The 25,687-nt window shown below is 36.1% G+C and overlaps 1 protein-coding gene across 1 annotated transcript in view; it reads right to left on the reverse strand.

Annotated features, from left to right (window-relative positions):
* Positions 1-696: 696 nt before the first annotated feature.
* LOC103273485 (contactin-associated protein-like 2) overlaps positions 697-25,687 on the reverse strand; it is a gene marked incomplete at both ends in the record, with an annotated part of 313,919 nt that continues 288,928 nt past the window's right edge. The window contains one exon of the mRNA XM_008070922.1: positions 697-897. Within this exon, the coding sequence (XP_008069113.1) occupies positions 697-897 (201 nt within the window). The remainder of the gene's footprint in view (positions 898-25,687) is intronic.

Below are 25,687 nucleotides of genomic sequence, written 5' to 3' on the forward strand. Positions count from 1 at the left end.
TATCAATGCATGAATGTAGTTTTTCTGTCGATATACTGAATTTACTTCTAAGACTCCCAGAGAATATGGGTCATCGATGTAGTAAAGTTCTTTCCAAGATATCTTTTGGAAACTGTCTATGCTCTACACCTAACACAGTTTTCCACATGCATGCATGTGCATGCGTATACACACTCACACACACACACACACACAAAAGCATTGCTAAATGACAACCATCATAAAAAAATTCAGGCTGGACTTCTTGAGACAAACACATCCTGTTAAATGAATATAGACAACAAAGATCTCTAAATTCTATTGCTAGTCTATACCTTATTTACTTGCAGACAGTCTTTCATCTTTACACTAAAGACCTGAAGAATTCAAAGGGAATTACTTGAAAGTTTGCAAGGTGCTCTGATAAACTTTGTCTCACAAAGTTACTACTACTGATAATCAAGCACCAGAAACACTCTCACACACTTCTATGTACATAAAAACTTATTGTTTAAAACCACACTTTTTTTCAAAATCATACTTTTTAAACTTCATTTCCCAGAAAACAAGCCAAGGGGTTCTATTTCACTTATTTAGAGCAACCTGCACATTGAAGACTGGACTATAAGATAATAAGCCACACCTGTTGGATTGTTTAGGTAATTCCAAGCACCAGCTGAGATAGTAATTAAAAGTAACATTCCATTCTCGGCCTACCTGGCGTGTTCAACAACCTTGACATCTTGCAGAAATAGGAGACATACTGCTCGCAGTACTCAGCGCTGTTAGTGATGGCACTTATCTGGTCCATGGAGGCGCTGTAAACGAGCTGTGTCACCGAGTATTTTTCTGGGTTGTAGCCAACCACGGTCGTCTGCATCTGCAAGTCATGAGACACTATGGTCCATACTTTGTCCTCTGTGGGAAGAAAAACAACAAGGACACTGGGTAATTAGTATACAAATGCTTCTTCAAATGTCAGAAAATAACTAAGTTATACTTTAACTGGTATTTTCATTGAACTGATATAGAACAGAGTTGAGGATAACACTCCTTAAAGTAACCCCTGCACTTTTCTCATACCAAAGTTTGGCTTATAAGGACAGAGTAGAAAAGTAACATTTTTTATTAAAAACAAATGCAAGATACTTCCGGAAGCAAAATCATATCAAAATACAGCTTGGGTGTCTGCTTGGGGCTCCAACAACCACAGCATTGAATGTGAGGCTCATTATGTTCCAGCTTCTTCCTGATTTTGCAATCCATCATCCCTCTGGTAGAATGGCATTTGCTCTTTCTTAAATGAACTATACTCTCTCAAGCCTCTGGGTCTTCCTCCATGGTGTTTGTCTAATCAGAATATGCATCTTCATCTTGTCAACAAATATTCTTCTCCTCCTGACCTTTCAGGAAAATTAGACACCGGATGCTCTGTTATTGAAATGCTCTACACATATGGGATCAAGCAAATGAGTATCTTGGTGTTTTAGACCATGAAAATTTTAGTATAAGGAAAAAGCATATATACAATAAATAAGGTTAAATAAAAACTCCACATACTTTTAAATTTTAGTTAGAAGCATCACTAACGCCTGGGCTCAGTGGCTCAGCCTGTAATCCCAGCAATTTGGGCGGCTGAGGTGAATGAATTACCTGAGCCCACGAGTTCAAGATCAGCCCGGACAACAAGGCCAAGACCTCGTCTCTACAATGAAATAAAAAATTAGCTGGGCATGATAGCACGTGCCTATTTTTCCAACTACTTGGAAGGCTGAAACGGAAAGATTGCCAGAGCCCAGCAAGTCGACACTGGGTGGCTATGAGTGTGCCACTGCATTTCAGCCTGGGAGACAAAGTAAGACACCAACTCGAAAAACAAACAAACAAACAAATATATATATATATATATCATCACTAAAAACTTAAGAGCATGTTAAAAACCTGTTTCTGCACACTGAAAAATCTCCTAGGTAAGGATCAGTTCCTTAACGCCAGACTGTCATCACTAAATACAATTTTCATTAAGAAAAAAAAAACCAGGATCCCTGGAGAAACAATGGATTCCAAGGCTGGAAATGTACAAGGTACAAGATGAGCCAGGAAAATAGCATCACAACATAAAAAAATAAGTTATTGGCAACTGAGGGCAGTTCAAAAATCTCCATGGCCAAATAGGAGACAATTTTAATATCAATAAGAATTTTCTGCAATGGATTAAAATACATCAAGTATTTTTAAACCCATAAGTTTACTAAATTTTAAAAACTTGTTTAATTTTGGAAGATGCTAGGTAACCAACTCACTATTTTGAATATTGGTAAATAAGAAGACAGTATCAAGCACTTAAGCCTGCCTTTCCTATATGAACTGTAATATAACTAATGTTCTCTTTATGTGAATATTTCCATTCATAAAAAAAGACTAAAATGGTAGAATTAGAGTGCATTATTTCACTACTTCTAACAAATTAGAAGGAGCTAAGCAGTGATTATCAATGGCAGCTAACATAACCAAGTGAAACCAGACACGACATATCTCTAGATGAGTGTACACAATCAGTGTTACAAATAAAGTAGTATTGACCAAACTAAGCATGGATTTGACCAAGCTTATAGATCTAGCTGCCGGTTTCTAGAAAATAAAGAAAAGAGATCATGTTAAGTGGCACCAAGGGGAAAGAATCTGTGAAATTCATGTTATGGGAAATGCTACAGACCAATCTAGTTTTGTTAACTGATAACTTGCAAAGAAAAAAGAGGAAGGGAGAGAGAAAGAGGTGTGTGTGTGTGTGTGTGTGTGTGTGTGTGTGTGTGTGTGTGTGTGTGTATGAGAGAGAGAGAGAGAGAGAGAGAGAGAGTGACAGAGAGGAAGAGAGAGAATATGTACTACAGAACAAAAGAGTCTTCCTGAACTTCCTTCTCATGCAGTCATCTTTAATTAAGTAAATGGCAACTTCATTCTTTTTGCTGCTCAGAACAAAAATCTGGGAATTACTGTTAATTCCTCTCTTCCTTCAACTCTTATCAACCAATCTGCCAGTGAATCCCGACTGCTCTACCTTCAATATATTTTTAGAGTCTGAGCACTCCTCTCCCCAGCTCCACCACTAGTGGGGTCAAAGCCACCATTGCCTCTTGCTGGCATCACCACCGTGACTTCTTATCTGTCCCCTGCTTCCCATCCTTGAATCCTCACATCTAATTGCAACATGGCGACCAGGGAGAGCCTTTTCAGATATCAAGCATATTCTGATACTCTGCTTAAATCCCTCAATGACAGTGGGTCTTGTTCAGAGTAATAGTCAAGTTCATAAAACAGCTGAAGTCCCTCCATCTGAATCCTCTTGCCTCTGTTTCTTCACAACTCTCTCTGCTCATTTGGCTCCAGCCACACCAACCTTGCATTCCTCAAACATACCAGGACACTTCTTCCTTGGAACCTCTGCACTTGCTACTTGCTCTGGCTAGAGCATGTCTTTCCTCAGATACCCTCAGAGCCCACTTCTCTTCTAGCATGAGCTTTTCCTTCACCATTTCCCACCTCTCAGATGCTCTGCAGCTCTCTCTCCTGCTTTATTTTTCTCCCCAGCGTTCATCCCCTTCTGACTTGTGATATTTTTTATGTCTGCATCTCCACATTAAAAGATAAGAAAGCAGGGATTGAACAGTAATTTGCATATAATAAGCCTTCAAAAAATATTAGCTGAGTGAAAAAATGAATTGACAAAAACATAAAGAACAAAACTACTCCATGTAGGAACTGCTTAAGTCATTTTGGTTCCAGTTCTGGCTCTGCCATGACTATCCTGAGAGACTCTAGACAAACCACTTCACTGCTCTATGCTCTAATTTTCCTTCATCTGACACAACATGTCTCTCTATTAGAGTATTTTTCAGTTTGCTCTTCTCAAATTAATTAGAATAAAGTTCAGTTATGGTGCCTCCTATAGTCATATCCTTTCTATAAGGTAACTGTTTTCTGGTTTTACCTTTAGCCTGGTTGTAACTACCTTCCTTCAATTCCTGTGACACAGCAAAGAAGCTACATAATATATTAGTAATTCTGTGACTTTCTGACATGATTCTGACAGCAAACTGATTGTCATTTATATCTAGACCTGCAGATTTACCTTCTCCTAATTAAAGATTCATTAATTAAATTAGGTTGGTTTTATCTTTTTCCTGTTACTGTCAGCCTCTGGCATAGAACTCTCATGTATCTGACACTATTTCCATTTTTGAAAAACAAATCCCTATTCAAGAGCCTCGTCTTGCAGCAGTGCTCCTGAACTCTGTTTCTTTAACTCCTAATAGAATAACATTATCACCTGATCTCTTCTTTAAAGTATAAACCTGATTTCAATATATGCAAAATAATGTTCATAAAGGCAAGCATTAATTTAAGCAAATAAAACAAAAGGCCACCCAATTACAGTCTCTGTTCAACAAAACTTCAATAGCTTTAAAAACGTCGATCAATTTGTTGAGATTGACAAGTCTCTATCATATTGTTCCTAGTGACTTCTGGGCATTAAACTCTACTTCTGCCCCTCCTATCACACTTGTTTCAGTATCAAACCCTGTGCACTATCTGTCATATGTTTGTTTTATAGCCCACCCATCCATTCAACAATTATTATTAAGCATCTACTATATGACAGATACAGATCTAAGCACTAGGGACATTTTGATGCAATAAAGATTTGTAAATTTTTGAAGTTTACATTTTTGCATTCTAGTGGGGAAAAACAGAAAATAAGCAAAATAATTAGAATTGTATATAAAATAATGTATATAATAAAATTGCAATATGTAAACAATATCTATAAATTATGTATATAAATATTTAATATATATGATATACATATCATATACATAATATGTAAAAATATATATATGATAATGGCAAGGAGAAAAAGTAAATCAAGGAAGGGAAAAATAGACCATGTATATGGGGGTCTGCATTTTTAAATATGGAGAAAGCCACAAAAGGCCTTACTGAGAAAGTGACATTTGAATAACTAAGATAGTTATCCAGTCACATGCATGTCTGGGGAAAATAGACAGACAAAGGAAACCCAGTTGAAAATGAAAATGTTCCAATCTTAGAATATTCCTTGCATCGTTTCCAAAGCACAGAGACCAGTGAGTGAGAAAGAGAAGAATCAGGGCAGTGAAGTACAGAAATGTGATGGGCATGGGTGGCACAAGGCCAGCAGAGTTTTGCATGTCCTGGCAAGGGATTTGGCTTTTACTCAAAGAGAGAAGGAAAGCTGTTGGCCTTGGAAGATTTTGAACAGAAAGGTAGCATGCTGTAATTTGTTTATTGACATACTATTCTTTGCTTCAATAAAAACTTTACCTGTATCATGACCCCTTATCTACCTAATCCTGAATTGTACCCCACATCATTAAAATAAAAATAAAATAGAAAAGTAAATAAAATAATATTTCAGAAAGATTTGGAAAAGTAATACACACAGCTATTTATGCATTTATAAAGAGACAAAATTTTTTACCATGTTGTGACATTTTTTTTGAGTTGAAGTCTCACTCTGTCGCCCAGACTGGAGTGCAGTGGCTGCTCCCGGCCACCGCAGCCTCGACCGGCTGGGCTCTGGCGATCCTTCCGCCTCAGCCTTCTGAATAGCTGGAATTACAGGCGTGCGCTACCACGCCCGGTTGATTTTTTGATTTATTGTAGAGATGAGGTCTCGCTGCCCAGGTGGGTCTCGAACCCGCGGGCTCAGGCAATCCACTCACCTCAGCCTCCCAAAGGCACAGGATTACAAGCTGAGCCTGGCTTGTCGTGACATTTTAATACCATTTCTGTGATAATTGTGAGCACATATGAAAGTAATACATGAACTTTATTTTAATGGAATAAAACAATTATTGTTGATGCATTTTGCAAATTATTTTGTAATACTCATAAATTATACGTTGTGATGAATTTTTTAGAACCTTAAAATCTTAAGTGACAAATGCAAATTAATAATTTTCCTGGTATTCAACTTCTAGAAGAAAGAAGGTGTTTACATTATATAGATTTTTGTTTGCTAGTATTGTAAATGGAAAAATTAAGAATCTTATGTCCACATATGCAGGGTGTTTATATATCGTGTATTATTAGATATGAGTTCAATGTAAATAGAAACTACTATGTATGGCAAATTCTAAATTTTTCTGTATCATTTTATTAAAAAAGCCATTAATAAGCTAGTACCTTTCTAATACTGTCTTTGGCTTACTGTGTTATGAAAATTCTCTTTGGGATTACTAAGAATTTAGTATCTGTCTTGTCATACAATCACATGTTTTTAAAATGTCACATGGTATTTTGTTAGGAAAGGTAGTTAATTTAATGGTATGTTTCAAACACTTGTGCACATATGGAACATAATCTAGAGATATATTCCTGTCCTTGGCAATAAGAAGTTCTCAAAATCAACCAGTTTAGTTATGTTGATGTGAGTACAATAGAAAGGTTCCTTTGCTACCTACACCAGTGACCCCATATCCTCAACCTATCTGTAATCCTCAAGTAATTCACCTCACAGGAACTCAATTCTGTGCATGGCTGGAGCTCTGACTAGGGACTGATAAAGCCAGAAAACAACCAGTGAAGAAAAGCAAAAAATAATTCCTCCTAGGACAGAGCCAGTTTCTTAATCATGTATATGACTGTATCCTGACTCCTTTCCATGTTATCCATATACAATCTGCAGTTCACATGAAAGAGCAGCTATACATATAGCATGTTTTAATAAAAGTCCAATGTGAGCTGAGTCTAACAGAAAAATGCGTTGTGTGTCCTGTACACCTGTATTTGCAGAGAAGTGTTATTTTTGCTTTTCGAATCATATAACCTTATGGACTAATGCCCAATTTTGTTAATTAGAGAATTTTTTATACCTTCATTCAAATTTGCTCTGAAATTATCCCTTAAAAGAAAAAAATAACATATTACAAACGATCTAAATTTAAAATGGTATGCAAAGCTAGTTATACTGGGTGTAGCCAACATACAACATGTAGTCTAAATTTCTTAATTGCTCTATTATCTATTATAGCTACTTTTCGGGGGTTACTTTAGGTCTCTCACTCTCAGAACAACAACACAGGAGCTAACCTTTGATACATGCTTCAGTTAAGATTTTTTCATATTGTACATAAGCCTTGGCCTGCTGGATAAAGTTATTACATTCAATTTTCTATATTTTAAAATTTCTTCTCTAGCTAACCAACCTTAGTCTAATAACTTTTGGCTGGGGGGGGCATAAAAGTCTTAATGGCTATTATTTTGATTCAATCAATCAATATTTGGACATTAACTATAAGCAAGCTATGCACAAGGATTTTCAATTAAATGCTATATCATTAATAAAAATTGCTGAGCCAGGCTCGGTGGCTCAGCCTGTAATACTGCGCCTTTGGGAGGCTGAGGTGAGGGGATTGCCTGAGCCCGCGGGTTCGAGACCCGCCTGGGCAGTGAGACCTCATCTCTACAATATAAATCAAAAAATCAGCCGGGCGTGGTAGCGCATGCTTGTAATTCCGGCTACTCGGAAGGCTGAGGTGGAAGGATCGCCGGAGCCCGGCAGGTTGAGGCTGTGGTGGCCGGGAGCGGCCACTGCACTCCAGTCTGGGCGACAGAGTGAGACTCCAACTCAAAAAAAAAAAAATAAAATAAAATAAAAAATAAAAAATAAAAAAATTGCTTTTCAAAACTTAAAAATTTATGATCTTGTAGGAGCACATAGGGAACAAGTCTATCACTTAAAGGAAGCCATGTTCGTATGCAACAATTTTTGAATACCAAATAATTTCAATATAATATCATCTTAGCATCGATTTTTACTGTTTTTCTATTAGTGAATAAGAAACCAAGCCTCAGGAAGGATAAGTGGCTTGCACAAATGAATACCAAGAGTTAGTGGTGAAATGATAAGAATGTTTTCTCCTAATTCTGGATTTAGTGCTCTTTTCACTCTAATACTCTGCATCTCTTTGGCCCAGTGGTGATAGACTAGGTGACACACCAAAGCACCCCACTAATTTTTTGAGGAGAGGGACAATGCATAGAAACAATTTCAGTCTCCCAAAAATATTATTTTAAAATTATAATAACGTATGAGCTATTACATTAATAAATATGTCATAAATTGACAATATAGTCACATACATACAAACTGTTTATTGAGTTCTTGGTCTGTTCAAGGACTGTGGTAGACACTGAGGACACCAAAGATGAAACAGATTTGAGTGACTGTCCTCAGTGAGCTTGTGGTCCAGTGCAGGTATGAGAACATTAAGCTCCCATGACCACAAATTACAAACAAGTGTTAAGACAGAGATGTACTATGAGTTCAAATAAAAAGTCTTTATTACCCAACTTGAGAAAACTGTGAAGTAACCTGGTAGACACAACATTAGTCATGAATCATGACAAATGGTAAATGGGGGTGAGCCACGTGAAGAAAGAGAAGATAATAAGGCAATTTCCACCTTCTATTGCTCAGATCAAGTGTCTTGGAGACAAAAAGGGAGATAAGATCCCTTACTAGAAATAAGGAAGCAGGATGGATAAGAGATTGAATGGTTTGGAATAGTGGAGTATAAGATTGCAGCATGGGCTAAAATGTCTCATGAATGGTCATAAGAGTGGGTGTTGAAAACTTGTGTATAGAAAAGATTAATTCATATTTTCAAATAATTTATTCAAACAAAAGAATATCTTTAGTATACATTGAAAAGATATATTTAATTGCTCATGATATGCCTACCGTTTGTCTAAGTTCTAGAGGTAGAACAATGAACAGAATATAAAGTTCCTCATCTCAAGCAATTTACTATGTTCAAATGTTGGAGGTAGAAAATAAACAAGTAAATGCATAGCCAAAATGTTTGTTTTACTTATTTACATCTTCTATGAAAAAGTTTGGCAACGGAAGAAAGAGTGATTGAAGAGAAAGACAATTTCAGGTGGAGTGGTAAGAGAGGCCTTCTCTAAGAGGGCGATATCTGAGCAAACTCCAGAATGATATGAAGATTGGTGGGGAAAGTACTCCAGACTGAGTTAATAGTAGATGTAAAGACCATAAGGCAGGAATAATATGGAGATTAATTTTACTGGAGTAAAATAGAAAAGAGTAGGAAATGATATGAGTCAAAGAGATAAGATGATGTAGTTATTTTTAAGACGTATAATAGACTTCAAATTGCATTTTAAATGTTCTAGAAAGTCATGGTAGAGATTTAAACAGTAGTGTGACTTGATTGATTTATGCTTTATTTGTGCAATTCTAGCTAATTTGTGGTAAATGTTTAGTATTGGGGCAAGGGTGGAAGCTCTGAGACAACCTGAGAACTACTGGTATGGTCAAGAGGAGATGGAACTTGGACTTTGGATGGTAGAAGTGGAGGGGATGGAGAAGTAGGGGTTAAAAATGTCATTTGAAGATAGAGCCAGCACAATCTGATAATGCTCTGGATGAGATATATAAGGGAGAAAATGAGACAAGCATTATTGTAAGGATTTTGGACTGAACATTTACTTAGGCAAATGATGGTGTCATTTATTAATACCAAAAAAATGTGAAAAATAGGAGACAAAAGACCAAGAAGAGGTAGAAAATGAAGTAGAAGTAAAATCAGAGAAAGCCACATGATGAGAAAGAGTGATCAGACTTAGGTGGTATTTCAATGTCAAGCAAGATAAGGATTAAATGAATTATTGGATTTATTGTAAGTTTTGGTATCTGTGATCTTTTCACGAGGATTTCAGCGGTATGGTGTAAAAGAAAGCCTTATTACATAAGGTTAAAGGGAGACTAGAGGAAAGAAGAGTAAAAAATATTTTTAAGTCATTTTTTTATCAAAACAAATAGCGATAAGTGAGGATATTGGTTTTCTATTTTTAAGAACACTACAGTGTATTTGCATGCTGATAAGAATGATACAGTAAATATGGACTTGCCAGTAACATTTATCAATTATGACTTTATAAGAAAACAGGATGTATGGCTTATTAAACCTATATTGTACTGCCATAGGCTGTGTTGTGTTCAAGTTATATCTTATTGTGCTCTTAATTTTAGAAATGAGTTATATGAGTGTAGTTTTTTTACTTGGAGTATTTAAACTATGATATGGAGAAAGGACGCCTTATTCAATAGATGGTACTGGGAAAACTGAGTAACTTTTTTTGTTTGTTTGTTTGTTTTGAGTTGGAGCCTTACTGTGTCATCCAGACTGGAGTGCAGTGGGCTCCGGCGATCCTTCTGCCTCAGCCTTCCAAGTAGCTGGAACTACAGGCACTACAACAACCGGCTAATTTTTGATTTATCATAGAGATGAGGTCTCGTCAAATTGTCCAGGCAGATCTCGAACCCGCGACCTCAGGCAATCCACTCACCTCGACCTCCCAAAGTGCTGGGATTATAGGCTGAGCCACCGAGCCCGGCAACTTTGTATAGGAGAATAAAACTCGGATCCCTACCCATCACCATACACAAAAATTAACTCTAGATAAATGAAATACTTAAATGTAAGACCTGAAACCATAAAAATTCTGGAAAAAAACCTAGAAAAAAACTCTTCTGGACATTGGCCTAGGCAAATAATTTATGTCTAAGACCCCAAAAGAAATACAACAAAAACAAAAATAACAAGTGGGGCTTAAATAAACTAAAAAGCTTCTATTCAGAAAATAAATAATCAAAAGAGGAAATGGACAACCAACAGAATGGGAGAAAATATTCACAAACTATAAAACCAACTAAAGATGAATTTTCATAATCTATAAGGAACTTAAACAAATCAGCAAGAAAAATCCAAGTAATCTCATTAAAAAGTAGACAAAGGACATGAACAGATACTTTTCAAAAGACATACAAGTGGTCTACAAATATGAAATATTGTTCAACATCAGTAAATCATCAGGGAAATGTGAATCAAAACAACCATGAGATACCAATCAGAATAGCTTTTCTTGATGCTAGTGCAGCTGATATTTGGTTCTGAGGGTGCTTTTGGAATGCTTGGTTGATTTTTGGAAAAAGCCCAGAGACTTGGGCTAGGAATTTATCATAGTTCTTGACTCTGGGTCTAGTCACTGCAGCCTTCTAGTACACGTTATGAGTTGTCAAAAAAGAAAAGAAAAAAAAGAAAAGAAAAGAAAAGAAAGAACGAAAGAAAAAACAAAGAATAGCTATTCTTAAAAAATCAAAAAGAAAAGAAAAAATCAACAGATGTTGGTGAGATTATAAAGAAAAAGGAATGCTCATATGCTGTTGGTGATAAGGTAAGGTAGTTCAACCCCCGTGGAAAGCAGTTTCCAGGTTTATGAAAGAACTAAAAATAGATTTATCATTCAGTTTAGCAATCCTACCTCTGGGAATTTTCCTAAAGTAGCATAAAAAAGATAACCAAAAAGATAACTGCATGTGTATGTTTATCAAAGCACTATTCACTATAGCAAAATCATGGGACCAACCTAGGTGCCAATCGACACAATTGGATAAAGAATATATGGTTCATATACACCATGAAATACTATGCTATGAAAACAAATGAAATCATGTCCTTTGCAGCAAATGGATGTAACTGAAGGACATTATCCTGAGTGAATGAATGCAGAAACAGAAAATCAAATAATGCATGCTCTTACTTACAAGTAAAAGTTAAATACTGGGCACACATGGACAAAAAGATAGAAATAAAAGACACTGAGAATTCCTAAAGGGGAAAGGGAGAGAGAAGGACAATGGTTGAAAAACTACCTCTTGAGTATCATGTTTACTATTTGGGTGGTGAGTTTAACAGAAACCCAAACCTCACCATCACACAGTATACACATGTAACAAATCTTCAATGTACTCCCAAAAACTAAATTTTTAAAAAAGTAATATGGTTAAAAAATGCATCAGAAAAAAACAATAATTTCAATAGAATCAGCTGTATAGGAATAAATTGTAGCTACCATATACATATATAAAAAATCACAGCAAATTAAAAATTTAAAGAAATCTTGAATATAATAAAGGGTTCAAACGGTTAGTCACAAAATAGTAGAATATTTTTCTTACATCAGAAAAAGAAATTCTTGTAATCACCACTTCTATTCAACATTATTGTTTGAGTCTTAGTCATAAGAAAAGTAAAACAAAATGATGATGATAATGCATTGGCTAGAAGAAAGTTGAGAACTTTTCAAGCTTATTAGAAAAGTGTTTAACTTGATTAAATATTATTAACTATAAGAACAATATATAAAAACAATATTTCCAATGATAGCTAATGATATTTAAAAATATAATTTATGATATAACAAAATACAATCTCATAGAAGATATGTGAGGTCTTTAAAAAAATTTTTATTTTAAAGATGTGGGGTACAATTCAGGATTAGGCATACAAACATTCATTATGCAGGTACCCTTGTTGATGAGGTGTGTCCTCCTTCCCCTTGCAGTTTTCCACTGCTGCCAATCCTTTTCTTATAGTATTACAATAATTGTTCAAGGTTTGTTTATGAGTGAGAACATGTGATACTCCGTTGTTTGTTTCTGTGATAGATCACTCAGTATTAGAGACTCTGAGTCCATCCAAGTTGCTTCGAAGTTCATACTTTTGTTCTTTATGGCTGCATACTATTCCATTGTGTATGTACCACATGTTTTAATCCAGTCCTCTTTTGATGGGCAGCATGGTTGGTTCCATGTTTTTGCTATTGTAAACATACCTATGCAGGTATCTTTTTCATAGAGTGATTTGAGTTTCTCCAGGTATATTCCCAGTAGGGGATTGCGGGGTCATATGGAAGGTCGATTTTTAGATCTTTTAGTAATTGCCAAACTGTTTTCCACAGAGGTTGTATTAGTTTACACTCCCACCAACAGTGTAGAAGTATTCCCTTTTCACTGCATCCTCTCCAGCATCTGTTGTTTTTTGACTTATTGTTGATGGCCATCCTGACTGAAGTTAGGTGGTATCTCAGTGTGGTTTTAATTTGAATTTCTTTGATGAGTAGTGAGGCTGAGCATTTTTTCATGTATCTGTTGGCCGCTCATATCTTCTTTTGAGAAGAGTCTATTCATATCTTTTGCCCACTTTTTAATGAGGCTGTTAGTTTTTTTCTTTTTGGCACATTTGAGTTCCTTTTAGATCCTAGATGATAGGCCTTTGTCAGACATACAGTAGGCAAATATTTTTTCCCAGTCTGTAAGCTGTCTCCCTGCTCTCTTGATGATGGTTTCTTTTGCTTTGCAGAAGCTTGTCAGTTTGATGAGGTCCCATTTGTCTATCTTATTTATTATGGCATGGGCACTTGGTGTTTTGATCAGGAATTTGTTGTCAGTTCCAATTTCCATAAGGGTGCCTCTTGCATTTTCTAGGTTATTATAGTTTAAGGTTTTATGTTTAGGGTTTGACCAGTTAGAGCTGATTTTTGTGTATGATGCAGGTAGGGGTCTTGTTTGAATCTTCTGCATGTGGTCAGTCAGTTTTTCCAGCACCATTTAATGAATAGGTTCTTCTCTTTCCAGTGGTTGGTGGTTGAGGCTTTGTTGAACATGAGTTGGCTGAGAAATTGAGGTTTTGCTTCTGGAATTTCTATCCTGTTCCATTGGTCTATATGCCTATTCTTGTACCAATACCAGACTGTTTTGACTATTGTAGCTTTATAATAAAGTTTAAAGTCTGGGAGTATGATACTTTTTTCTTTTTCTTTTTTTGCTGAGGTTTGTTTTAGCTATTCGTAATTGTTTATGTTTCTGTATGAATTCCTGTATTTCCAGGTCTGAGAAGACTACTGCTTGTAATTTAATGGGTATTGCATTAAATCTGTAGATTGTCTTGGGTAGGATGGACATCTTTAACAATGTTGATTCTTCTAATCCATGAGCATGGTATATTTTTCCATTTGCTTGCATCATCTTTGATTTATTTGAGCATTTTTTTTGTAGTTTTTGTTGTAAAGTTCTTTCACATCTCTGGTTAGGAAGATGCCAAGGTATTTCATTTTTTTGTGTGGTTATTGTGAATGGGATTGTGCCTTTTATTTGGGTTTCTGTCTGTTTATTGTTGGTGTACAGAAATGTGACTGTCTTTTTCATATTTATTTTATACCCTGAGACTTTGCCAAAATCTTTTATCAGGGCAAGGAGGGTTTTGACAGATTCTCTTGGGTTTTTGAAGTATAGAATCATGTTATCTGCAAATAGGGATAACTTGACTTCCTCTTTTCCTACTTGGATACCCTTGGTTTTCTTCTCTTGTCTGATTGCTTTAGCTAGGACTTCCAAAACTGTGTTGAACAGGAGGGGTGAGAGTGGGTATCCATGTCTTGTTCTGGTTTTCAGGGGAAATAGTTCAAATTTCTTTCTGTTTAGCAGTATTAGGCAAGATTTTTTTATGGAGAAAAAAATTAAAACTCTAATAAACAATATTAAAGAAGAATTACATAAATAAAGAAATATTCTATATTCAATTACTGGAAGAATCAATATCATAGTCTATAAATCAGTTGCGCTTTCAATCATAATCCCATTAATTGGCGTGTACGTGTGTATATATGTTTGAGAAGCTGATTCAAAAATTTGTATCCAAGAGCTAAGATCTAAGAATAATCAATGCATTCCTGGAGAAGAAAAATGGGAAATAAATAGCTTATCAGGAGTCATGACTATAGTAGGTTTGGTGGAGGTATAGACATTAGAATAATGCAATACATTTTAAAAACTTAAAAACCTATGTGTGTGTGTGTGTGTGTGTATACTTGATTTAAATCAGAGTTGACATTAGATAGCTATGAGAAGTTTACAATTATTCACATTAAAAGAATAAAATTTATTCCTGTTATTAACCCTACATACAAAATTAATCCAGGTGGATCAAAGACCTAGTGAAAAAGCAGAGTTTCAAAATACTTAGGAAGTATAAAATAATATTTCTGTTATGTCTTAAACAAGGCCTAAAGTGAGTATACTATAAAGGAATAAAATGGATACATTTGATTTAGTTAAAATTAAACTCTCTTATCAACATACCATAAACGATGTTGAGAGTTAAGCCACAGAGTAGAAGAGGTATTTTTGAGACATGTATCTAACAAAGATTAGTATCTAACTGTATAAAGAACTTCTACAAATAGTAAGAAAAAGAGAGATGCCCCAAAGGAAAAATGGGCAAGGGCTATGAACCAGCAATTCACAAATAGGCAACCAACACATGGAAATGAACATCTTCACTGTAAATGGGGAAATATAAGGCAAATTTATAGTGAGATTTTATCTCACATTTGTCATATTGACAGACACTGGATACACTTAGCTGTATCCAGAATTCTTTTTTCCTTTTTTTTTTTTTGAGTTGGAGTCTCACACTGTTGCCCAGACTGGAGTGCAGTGGCCACTTTGGTGATCCTTCTGCCTCAGCTTTCCAAGTAGACAGAATTACAGGCATGCGATACCACGCCCGGCTGATTTTTTGATTTATTGTAGAGATGAGGTCTCGCTGCCCAGGTGGGTCTCGAACCCACGGGCTCAGGCAATCCACTCACCCCAGCCTCCCAAAGGCGGGCCGAATTCTTGAGGATTTAAACATCTAGACTTTTAATTTGTAGCTACTTTGGAAAATAATTTGGAATAATTAGTGAATTTAAAGATGAGAATATCCTATTGAAAGGACATAACATGGAGTCGTTATACCCAATGGGCAGGATTTTAACATTGTTTAACTTTGTCATGCTTTTCTAGTTCACTTTAATTTACTCTCTAATCACTAGTCAAGGATAGAACCAGTTTCTCAGAGGTAGCTACTGATAATTGTTTTACAACCCCTGCTCCAGTTTGTTTTGCAATAATTAGCTTTGCTAGTCCAAGTATTGGCTCCACCCATAAGACTCAAATTAACATAAATAGCTGTTCATGACCTTCATGACACAGACAGACCCTATCATTGTGGCAGCGATCATGTGACTAACCCACACGTCTGCCTGCTGTCCATTACTTGATGTCAGTACCTGCGCTTACCTGCCCTTCGTGGTGATGCAGAGAAGACCATCACCCAATCTCCTTAATGACCTTTCCCCATCAAAGGGCAAGTTTAAAAGAATTCAACCTGAAGCAGCCATTTCCCATTGCTTTGCTAAGCCATGTTCTGGCCATGTGACTCCTTGAACAATGGCCACAATGTTTCCAGTTTTAGCCCTCTCTCCTACTGTGGGGAGGTAAATCTCCTTTCTCTTTCTCTCTGTTTCTCTAATTTGCTTTCTAAATAAACTATATTTTTCAATCAACTTCTGTGCAATTCTTTGTATCTTTTGCACAGCACTGGATCACAGACACCAGACACTCCCCATCAGGCCTGACCTAACATTTTGGAAGCCCCACTAGGATTTTTAATCTAACACCTATAATAACAATTATGTCCCGTTGAATATCCTAAAGGAATTCCTGAACATGTGTAAAAAATATAAGTATGGTCTGCTGTAGCAAATAAAAACAACTTTTAAGGGTAAGTCAAAAAGTGGAAAATTAATTAAGCTATGAACATGTAATCAGATATTATAAAATATTTGAAAATGAACAAATAAGTAGTATATTTACCAATATGGGTTAATTTCAAAATCAGAACAGTGAATGGAAAATGCAAATAAGGGAGAAACTTACAGTATGATACCATTTTTGTAAAGTTTAAGAACACAAAATATTGATAAGATATTCTAAGAATTGAGGAAGGTGAGTAGGATTGGAAAAATACACAGGCTTTAATTTTACATTTGATATTTTATTTCTTAATCTGGGTGCTGAACACAAACCAGAAATATTTCATATGGAAGCAAACAAGATGTACCTTATTTCAGGTACAATGAACATTCAGATTACTAAATGTAATTAGCAAATATTGATCATTTTACAAGAGCTCTGTGTACTTTACTGAAAAATTTACAAAATAATCATTTAGTTCCCACTTCAAAATATTTGAAGTATTAGCTAACTTCTGCAAAATTGTTTATAAAACATTCAGGTAGAAAGACTCAGCATAATTTTAGATTATAACAGGTTTTTTTTTTTTTTAGTCATTTGAAAGTTTCATTAGTTTTCCAAGTAGATAAATTAATCTTAAGGCCCATGCATTTAGAGATCATTCTTTTGTTTAAAAGTTTTCTCAGCAATGATCCTGTTGACATAATTTAAATGATTAAAAATGTGCTGTCGTCGTTTTTTTTTCCCCTCCCCAAATTTGTAATGTATTAGCACTACACATATCTTTGTAAGCCTAGACTCTGATATTATTAAAGCCACTTTGCCACGGCAGGCTGCGGTAGTTTGAGGCATTCCATAATGCCCGCTATGTATGCAGCTCAGGTAGCACAAGCAACTTTAATCATGTGTGGAAAAATAAGGTATGTAAAGCAGATGGAACTCTGTAGGGAACACTGAGGAAATGAGCTCAAAGTGCAGATGATGTTCTGCAGGTGGTGGAAAATGTTGATTATTTTTAAGCTCACAATTCCAGCCCCAAGATGGGTGACAAATCAAGCACTGTGAACAAGTATAAATAATGGTAGACCATTCTTAGCCACCTGAGGAACAATTTGGAGCTTACGTGTGTCTCTTTTGGGGGGCGGGGGAAGACATTAGCCATTTTCTGGGAAGAAGAATATGTGTTAATGTTTTTGTTCCATTGAAGGGTAAAATTCTTTTACAATACAGCTGGGGTTATTTACTACATTTTATCAATCCTTAGACAAGCTAATCTTCTCTTTCCTTTTTCACTCACACTGGGTAGAGATGTAGTTTGTGTGTATTTGCTAGTCAAGAGTTCATCTGTGTGGCAGTGAGCAGTTTTCTACCCTGTGAAGCAAGGAAATGTTGCTCTTTGATTCTTGTTGCATATAACAATTAGGTTTTTATCTGAATGAGAACTTGGAAACTAAGTCAATGTCATCTTGGATTGATGACTTACTATGCCTGTGGAACCTTAAAGATAACACTCTCAATTATTTAAAAAGGTTTAAAACATATTGCATATACTTGGTTTTTAAAAAAATTACTCCAAATATCTCTCTACCACATTGACCTCCTAGTTGTGGTTCGGGTGTGCTCCATGCTCATGTTTTAGGGCCTTTGTTTTGCCTCTTTCTTCTACCTAGAGGATGCTTTTCCAGAAGGCCCCCAGGTTGACTCCTTCACCTCTGTTTAGCTTAGATACAGAGGATACATTCTCAGTGAGGCCCAACCCATCTATCCAATTTAAATGTGAAACCTACTCTGTCCCGTACCTTTGAAAGAGTTCAGGAAATGCCACCTCAGGACATGCCACTTTGGTATGCTGATTACTTTAAACTGAGGGCATTTGGAGAAAAGAAAATGCAGAGGCTTTCTCTGAGCTCCCCTTATCTGCCTAAAGCTGGATTCTTCAAAAGGAGCTCAATTATCATGAATCTTCTCCCTGGGAATTTTACCAACTAAGGAAGAAAAACAAAAATCACAAGAGAAGAGATTGGAGACTGGACACCATACCCAGACAGAATATCACCTATTCTTCTGAGGGCCCAGTCATCTTTTCCAAAGAGTATTTACTGTCTCTGAAATTGCCAGTATGCACCCCACCCTCCTATTACCTGTGAAGAGGGCCTATAATATCTTAGATCTCACTGAGCTTTGGGGTATTCACATTTCTTTTCAGTAATACTCCCCCAGCCCTCAGGACATAATACTTGTGTATATCTTTTCTCCTGTTAATCTGCCTGTTATGACTTTCTTTCATAAACTTAATCATCAAGCCCTCAGAGGAAAGGCTTCCCTCCTCTCCACCTATTAAATATTCTATAATATTCTATTTCTTCCATAGCAGATATTACCTTCTAACGTAGTATGACATTTACTTTTTTGTGATGTTTACTTTTTATTGTCTGTCTCCTTACCACCTTCCTAATGGACTATAAATTCCAGGATGGTAGAATTTTAAAAAAAATTTTGTAGATTTTGTTTATAATGTTGATGACTCTTCACTACCTAGAACAGTGCCTAGTAGTTTGCAGAAGTTTGATCAATATCGTGCTAGTGATATACTTTAACCATTTCTTCATTTAGTTTCCAACAAACCTCTCTCACTATCATCATTGATGATTCCTGTAAAAATACCCATTTGAAATGTAGTCCATATGGTTATAGACCCCACCTGATAGCTGTATAATGTTAAGCTTATAAGCAAACAAAGATTTAGAAAGTCTTTACAGGGAAAACAATACAAGTAATATTTGACATTATAGAATCCTGTAGAATTTGATCTTTACTTATAATATTCACCAGATACTAAACTGTAAATATTTTCAAAATAGAAACTTAAAAGTATGGTTAAAGCACAAGGTGCTTATTACAACCATTTTGGTTTTCTTTCTGTGATGAACAGTAAGATAATAATTATTCTATGGTGCACGTACATACTATCTCCTTATGTGGTTAGCAGAGTCAGGAGCATATGAACCTTCATGTATTGAACAATTTACTTTATTTCAAGCACTGTTCTAGGCCCTGGGCACACGAAGACAGATAATGTATATTTCATGCCAACAAAGCAAGTGGGAAGAAGGTACACAAAGTAAGTAATTATAGTATAGCCTCAAAAAGTAAACATTCATTTTCAGACAACTGCCAGAATAAGCTTAGTAATGATATTTAGCATATAAACCACAAACCCACTTATAATCTATACCAAATTCTTTAAATGTACAATATATTACATTCTCTAGTGTTACAATTTATATGTTTTTTAATGTTGGGTAATTTTGTTTTCATTTAGCTGTTAGTTTAAACTTAAGTTGCAAAAGTCTTACCTGAGAAATTATATTCTTTCTGTCGTTTCTATTTGAAAAGCTTTGATGTAGCAAAAAACATACAATAGAAAATGATAGTTTGATTTTCTGTTAACAGAATAAAATCTCCTAAGATAGTCCTTCCTTTCATGTTGACCATTGTTCACATCATTGTCTGTCCCCTCAAACATGGGAAGATTAAGCACATCCAAGCAATTTGCATCCTTGGGGACACTAAGAGCTGTGGTATAAGTGACTTCCCCTTAGAAAGGCTGTGACCCTTTCTCACTTCTTCCAACCCAAGCATCAGGCTTAATTAAAGATTTTTTTGATGAGACAGATGACATTTATCACCTTGAAAGAAAATTCCCAAATAATCAACTCCCAAAAGTATTTAATTTTCCCCATTAACTGAGTTTCTATTCACTGAAGCTGCCCCCATCTTGAGGAACATTAGCAACATAGTCTGATAGATTACTTTCCTTAGTGAGGATAATTAACTAGAAATAACTTTTTTGGAAAAGAAAGCCCTTAAGGTAGCAGAGTTAACATATTCAAAGGAACCAAAATTGGTGTTCTCACTTTAACAGAAGGACGAATGTACTAGGTAATTTCATCTTTTTTTTTTTTTAAGAAAATTTGTCAATGGGGGCTTATATAAATATTAAAACACTTCTAAACTCAGCAAATTCTGCCCCTATACAGGAGCACTGCCATATTGCTTTTTTTTTTTTTTTTTTTTTTTTTTTAGTCCCCTAGGTCTCAGCTTCTAAGTACTTTGTCAGAAAATACCACCCCCTTCTCAATCCTCTAATGCCAGGCCAAGGGCAGGTCAGTTGTCCATCTCCACCTGCTTCCTTAAAAATCTATGTTTACCTCTGGGTTTATAGTTATCATGTTGTATTTGTAACATATTTTCTGTAGCTGCAGCTCTGTTAAGGTACCTATGGGTGTCATTTTTATTGCTTAATTTTTATTGCCAGATAGAGTGCCTCGTACAAGCACTGAAGTGCTCAATAAAGGCTTGCTGAATTAGTGAAGTCAAGAGTAAACTGAATAAGGTTGCCCTGCTCAGCCATTGATCACTTGAAACCCAAATAGACATAGGTAGAGTTTAATGCATAAATAGAATTTATCTTCATTTTTCCCAATTACTGAGCTACCAAACCTTTGATTTGAAAATTTTAAAAATTCAGGTTTTTGAAGAAATGTTCAAGAAAATGATTTAGCTCTTTAGCACTTTGCAAGAAGACCATAAAATGATTATTAGAATTCTCATTTTTGTCATTGCTGTTTCAGAATGTTGGCAACTCTAAGGTGATTCGTTTATGGTAAGTGACAATTATTTCTGCACTCTAAAAGGTTACCACCCTTATAGAGATAAATGAGAAAGTAAACCTGAGTTTTTATTATTATCATTGTGGAAGAAAGTAATTTTTGAATTATGCTAGAAAAAAATTCATGCAACTTGGAAATGAGCATAGGGATATAGCGAACAGCATGATTTTTTCTAGCAGACTGGGGATTATCTAAACCTTTGTTAGCTTTCCTACTCACTATCAAAAAATGACAATCACATAAGGCTTGCCATTATTTACATTAGAAGGAAAGGAGAGAGAGAGAGAGAGAGGAAGGAAGATGAACAGAGAGAAAAAGAAAGGTAGAAAGTGTTGGGACTCAGAAAACAATACCCCCAAAGTATGGTGCCTTGGCATGTTGAGTACTCTGAACTGGAGAAGGGCCAAGGTCTCTTTGAACATCTCATGCCCTTCTATCTCTGTTCCCCCTTTCCACTGAAGTATAGGGAGGGACTTTCTCTGAACTTCCCTTACCTGAAGAAGGGCAGATTCTCTGAAAGGAACACAATTGTCCTGATTTCCTTCTTTGGCAGTCTCATCCTCCAGAGAAAGTTGATTTATATTGTAAGAGAGAAGACTAGAAGTCTTGTCTCAACTTCAGAAGCATCAGGGTTGCTGGATTGGTTGGTTCCATTATTTTCTCTCTGATGATACTGCCAGAGAGCTACATTCTCTCCTGTAAAACAATAAGCTTCCTAACAGGTAAATAAATTGTGCTTTCTAACTCAAATGAAGATACAAAAACCAAAGAAGGTGGGGCAGAGACAAAGCAGCAGCCTTCAGAGAAGGGGCAAGAATTTAGCTTATAACATCCTTATGTTATCCTCTTCTCCTCCCCACTCCCCCAAAAAGAGAACAAAGATAATTAAGGACATGTCAAAAAGATTTAAAAGCTGACTGATATGTATTCCCACTGGCTGAAGGATGGAGAATATGATCTCAATAAGAGTAAGAGTTGCAATTGATTGAAGTAAATGATACTAGACAACAAACATCAAGTCTAATTGGTCACTTTTGGAGAATGCTAGAAGACAAGCTTATTTTGAAAGCTTGTAAATAAAGTAAAATGAACAGTAATCGTACATTTCCTATAAAAACTCAGGATCTCCAACTAGGTGAAGAGAAAGTTGTGTTTTGATTTTTAAGAGAAGTATTTGAAGAACAAATGATGATAAAATCAAAACATCATGATTTTGTAACCACTAATGATTACATTAATGGTCATCCATGACTGCTATCATCATAAAAGACAAGTAGATACTGTGTGGAAGGACACTTTACCAACTATAAAACAATATTAAGAAATGAATCCGCCAGGCTTGGTGGCTCAGTCTGTAATCCCAGCGCTTTGGGAGGCTGAGGTGATTGGATGCCTGAGCCCTCGGGTTCAAGACCCACCTGGGTCACTTGGCAAGACCTCATCTCTACAATAAATCAAAAATTAGCTGGGCGTGGTAGTGCACGCCTGTAGTTCCAGCTACTTGGAAGGCTGAGGCAGAAGGATCGCCAGAGCCCAGCAGATAGAGGCTGCAGTGGGCGGAAGTGGCCACTGCACTCCAGTCTGGGTGACAGAGTAAGACTCCAACTCAATAAATAAATAAATAAATAAAATAAAAATAAATCCAATATGAATCTCTGAAAATCTCTAGACCACACCACTGAAAGACACCAGCTAACAAGACTGTAGAAAACAGAGCAGGCAAAAGACTTTGTTTCTTTCACAAATAAACTGTTAAAAAGGGATAGGAAGAGAAAAAAAGAGAGAGACACAGATTGAATATATGAATTAAGAGACTTAAGAAACTTGTCAAATAATCAGTGTGTAGACTTTAGTTAGATCTTACTTCAAACAAACTGTACATAAAACAACTATGAGAAAATTAGGGAAATGTGAATACTGGGTATTAAAGACATTAATGGATTTTTATTCATTGTTTCTAGATATGATAATATGATGTGGATACACTTTTTAAAAAAGACTCATTATCTTTAAGAATATGTACTAAAATATCTACTGATGCTAAAAGTTTGCTTTAAAATAATCTCGCAGGAGGCAGGAAAGAGAAGTCCAAATAAAACAAGATTGACTATGTGTAGAAATTTGTTGAAGATAAGTAATGAGGATACAGGACTTTTATGGTGTCCTCTCTAATTTTGGATCAGTTTGGAGGATGATCACTCTGCAGAGCAAATCTTCATTTCTAATAATAACCAGTGGACTATTACAAGTCATACTTACGTAGGAAATTTAAGCTTATTTTAATGTCTAAATAAGGGAATGACAACCCCATGAGTGTCACTATGCCCTACATCACTCCTCAAATTTTTAGAAAATAGAAAATGATTAAAATACTCAATGTGCAATGAGCACATATAATTTAAAGACAGTGAATATCCATAATAATGAGGAATGAAAGAAAGAGAAGAAAATGACAGGAAGGGAAGGGAAGAGGAATAGAGGGTGAAAAAGACGTGAAACATAGCACTGTGCAGAATGTGCTCTGTGCCAGGAAAGGTGATGGGAAGGCAGACTAGCGAACAAGAGAATATCCAGAGTTGGCAGAAACTGGGAAACTCTGGTCCACTTCCTCTTGCTCTCATCTTTAATCTAAGAATGCTTTTTATAGGTCAGCGTCCATAATAAAGTTTTATCGGAGCCCCGCCATGCTGATTTGTTTACAGTTTGTCTCTGGCTACTATTGCACTGTGAAGGTAGCATCAAATAGTAGTGGCAGGGACCCTGTGACCCTCAACACCTAATATATATACTGTCTGGCTCTTTACAGAAAGTTTGCTGACCTCTCATCAAAAGTGACAGCAAAAAAAAAAAAAAAAAAGGAAAATACATTTCTCTGTGGAATGTTTAAGTCTCCTAGAATGAAACTGAGAAATGACAGTCAGTTCCAAAGGAGTGATTAAGTTATGAGACAGACCAGTGGAGGATGAAAGAGGAAGATTTAACACACCCGTGTCCCGGGTCTGTTCCAATTTCCTGCAGGAGGAAAGAATGGTCATCGAAGTGTAAAACTACTTGGCAAACAGTTGTCATTTCTTTGTGCTGGCATATTTAAATTCTGAAATTTAGTTATTTCATCTATTATTTGAGCAATAATTTTTTTCAAATATCAAAAACACAATCAAGGTATTACTTGACATCACTGAATTCAAGTGAATCCTAATGTACAGAGTTGAGCAGTGTCATCCCCAAATCATGTCCATCTGGGACCGGTGTGTGTGACCTTATTTGGAAATAGGATCTTTGTAGATGTATTCAGGTTAAGATGGTCATAGGATAAAAGTGAGTCCTAACCCAATGATTGATGTCCTCATAAGAAGAGGGAAATTTAAACACAGACAACCATAGGGAGAAAGTCACGTGATAACAAGACAGCGATTGAAGGGATGTCGTTACATGCCAAAGTATGCTGAGGATTGCAATCACCAGAAGCTGGAAGAGACAAAGGAAGGCTTTCCTCTAGAGCCTTCAGAGAGAGCATAGCCCCGTGGATACCTTGATTACAGACTTCTGACTCCTCCGACTCAGAGGATAAACTTCTGCTGTTTTAAGTCATTCGGTTGGTGGTATTCTATTACATCTATCAATCACTTTTATGCTTCCGTATTCTCAGCAAAAGGCAAAAGCAGTGGAAGAGTTTTACAACACTGTCTTATATACATGGACAGTTAATTTTAGCCCAATAATGGTAAACACGGTCAATACCCTTAATAAGCTCATGGGGTAGGGCTTGTGCACTGATAAACCGCACTATGAGATGTTTGAGAGGTCTACAAATGAGGACACTAGATAGAAAGGATGTGATTTATATATAATGTCTAACTTCAGAGGCCAAGTTCCTATGAAACCACAATCACCCACAGGGGATTGGCAGGCCTCTGGACTTTAGTTTCTCATGCTAACACCATTAAAGATCGTAGAACTTCTCTTTCCCATTCCACATTCCAAATGGTCTTTGCAAGGCCTTTCACTTGAGCACAGTCACTAGGCAGGCCTCAGCAATCCTAGTGTTTGCCTGATCTATTGCTGCTGATAATTCCAGGACTTTTGAAAGCCCTGAGCACTTTTCCTGACTGACAGAGAAACTACGGGGTGATAGTTGACTGGAGCAGGATACAGATGCCCAACAAAAGACCTGAAACAGAAGAAATGATCATCTGACTGAACACCTAGGACATGTATTTCTGAATTGCCAGCAAACATCAATTTTGTGAATTCAAATTTCCTACTTATGCTTACAACCAAACCTAACTGCTTATTAAGAGATGTAGCTCAATGTGATGAAGGGGCCGAAAGATAGGAGAGTTAAATATGTGAAAAAGTGTTTTTCTGAAATGAGCTTGAGGTATTTCCTATCAAACTCACATGATATTGGTAGAAAATTCATTTATTAATTCAATGAGCAGCTTCTAAGCCCCCCCACCCCAGGTAATGGGCTTATTAGTGGTGAATAAAACAGTCATGACCTTGACCTTCAAAAAGTGTCATAGAGATGAAATAGAAAAAATAA

Source organism: Carlito syrichta, unplaced genomic scaffold (assembly GCF_000164805.1).
Source record: "Carlito syrichta isolate Samal-C Ts95f unplaced genomic scaffold, Tarsius_syrichta-2.0.1 Scaffold314056, whole genome shotgun sequence".
Lineage (NCBI taxonomy): Eukaryota > Metazoa > Chordata > Mammalia > Primates > Tarsiidae > Carlito > Carlito syrichta.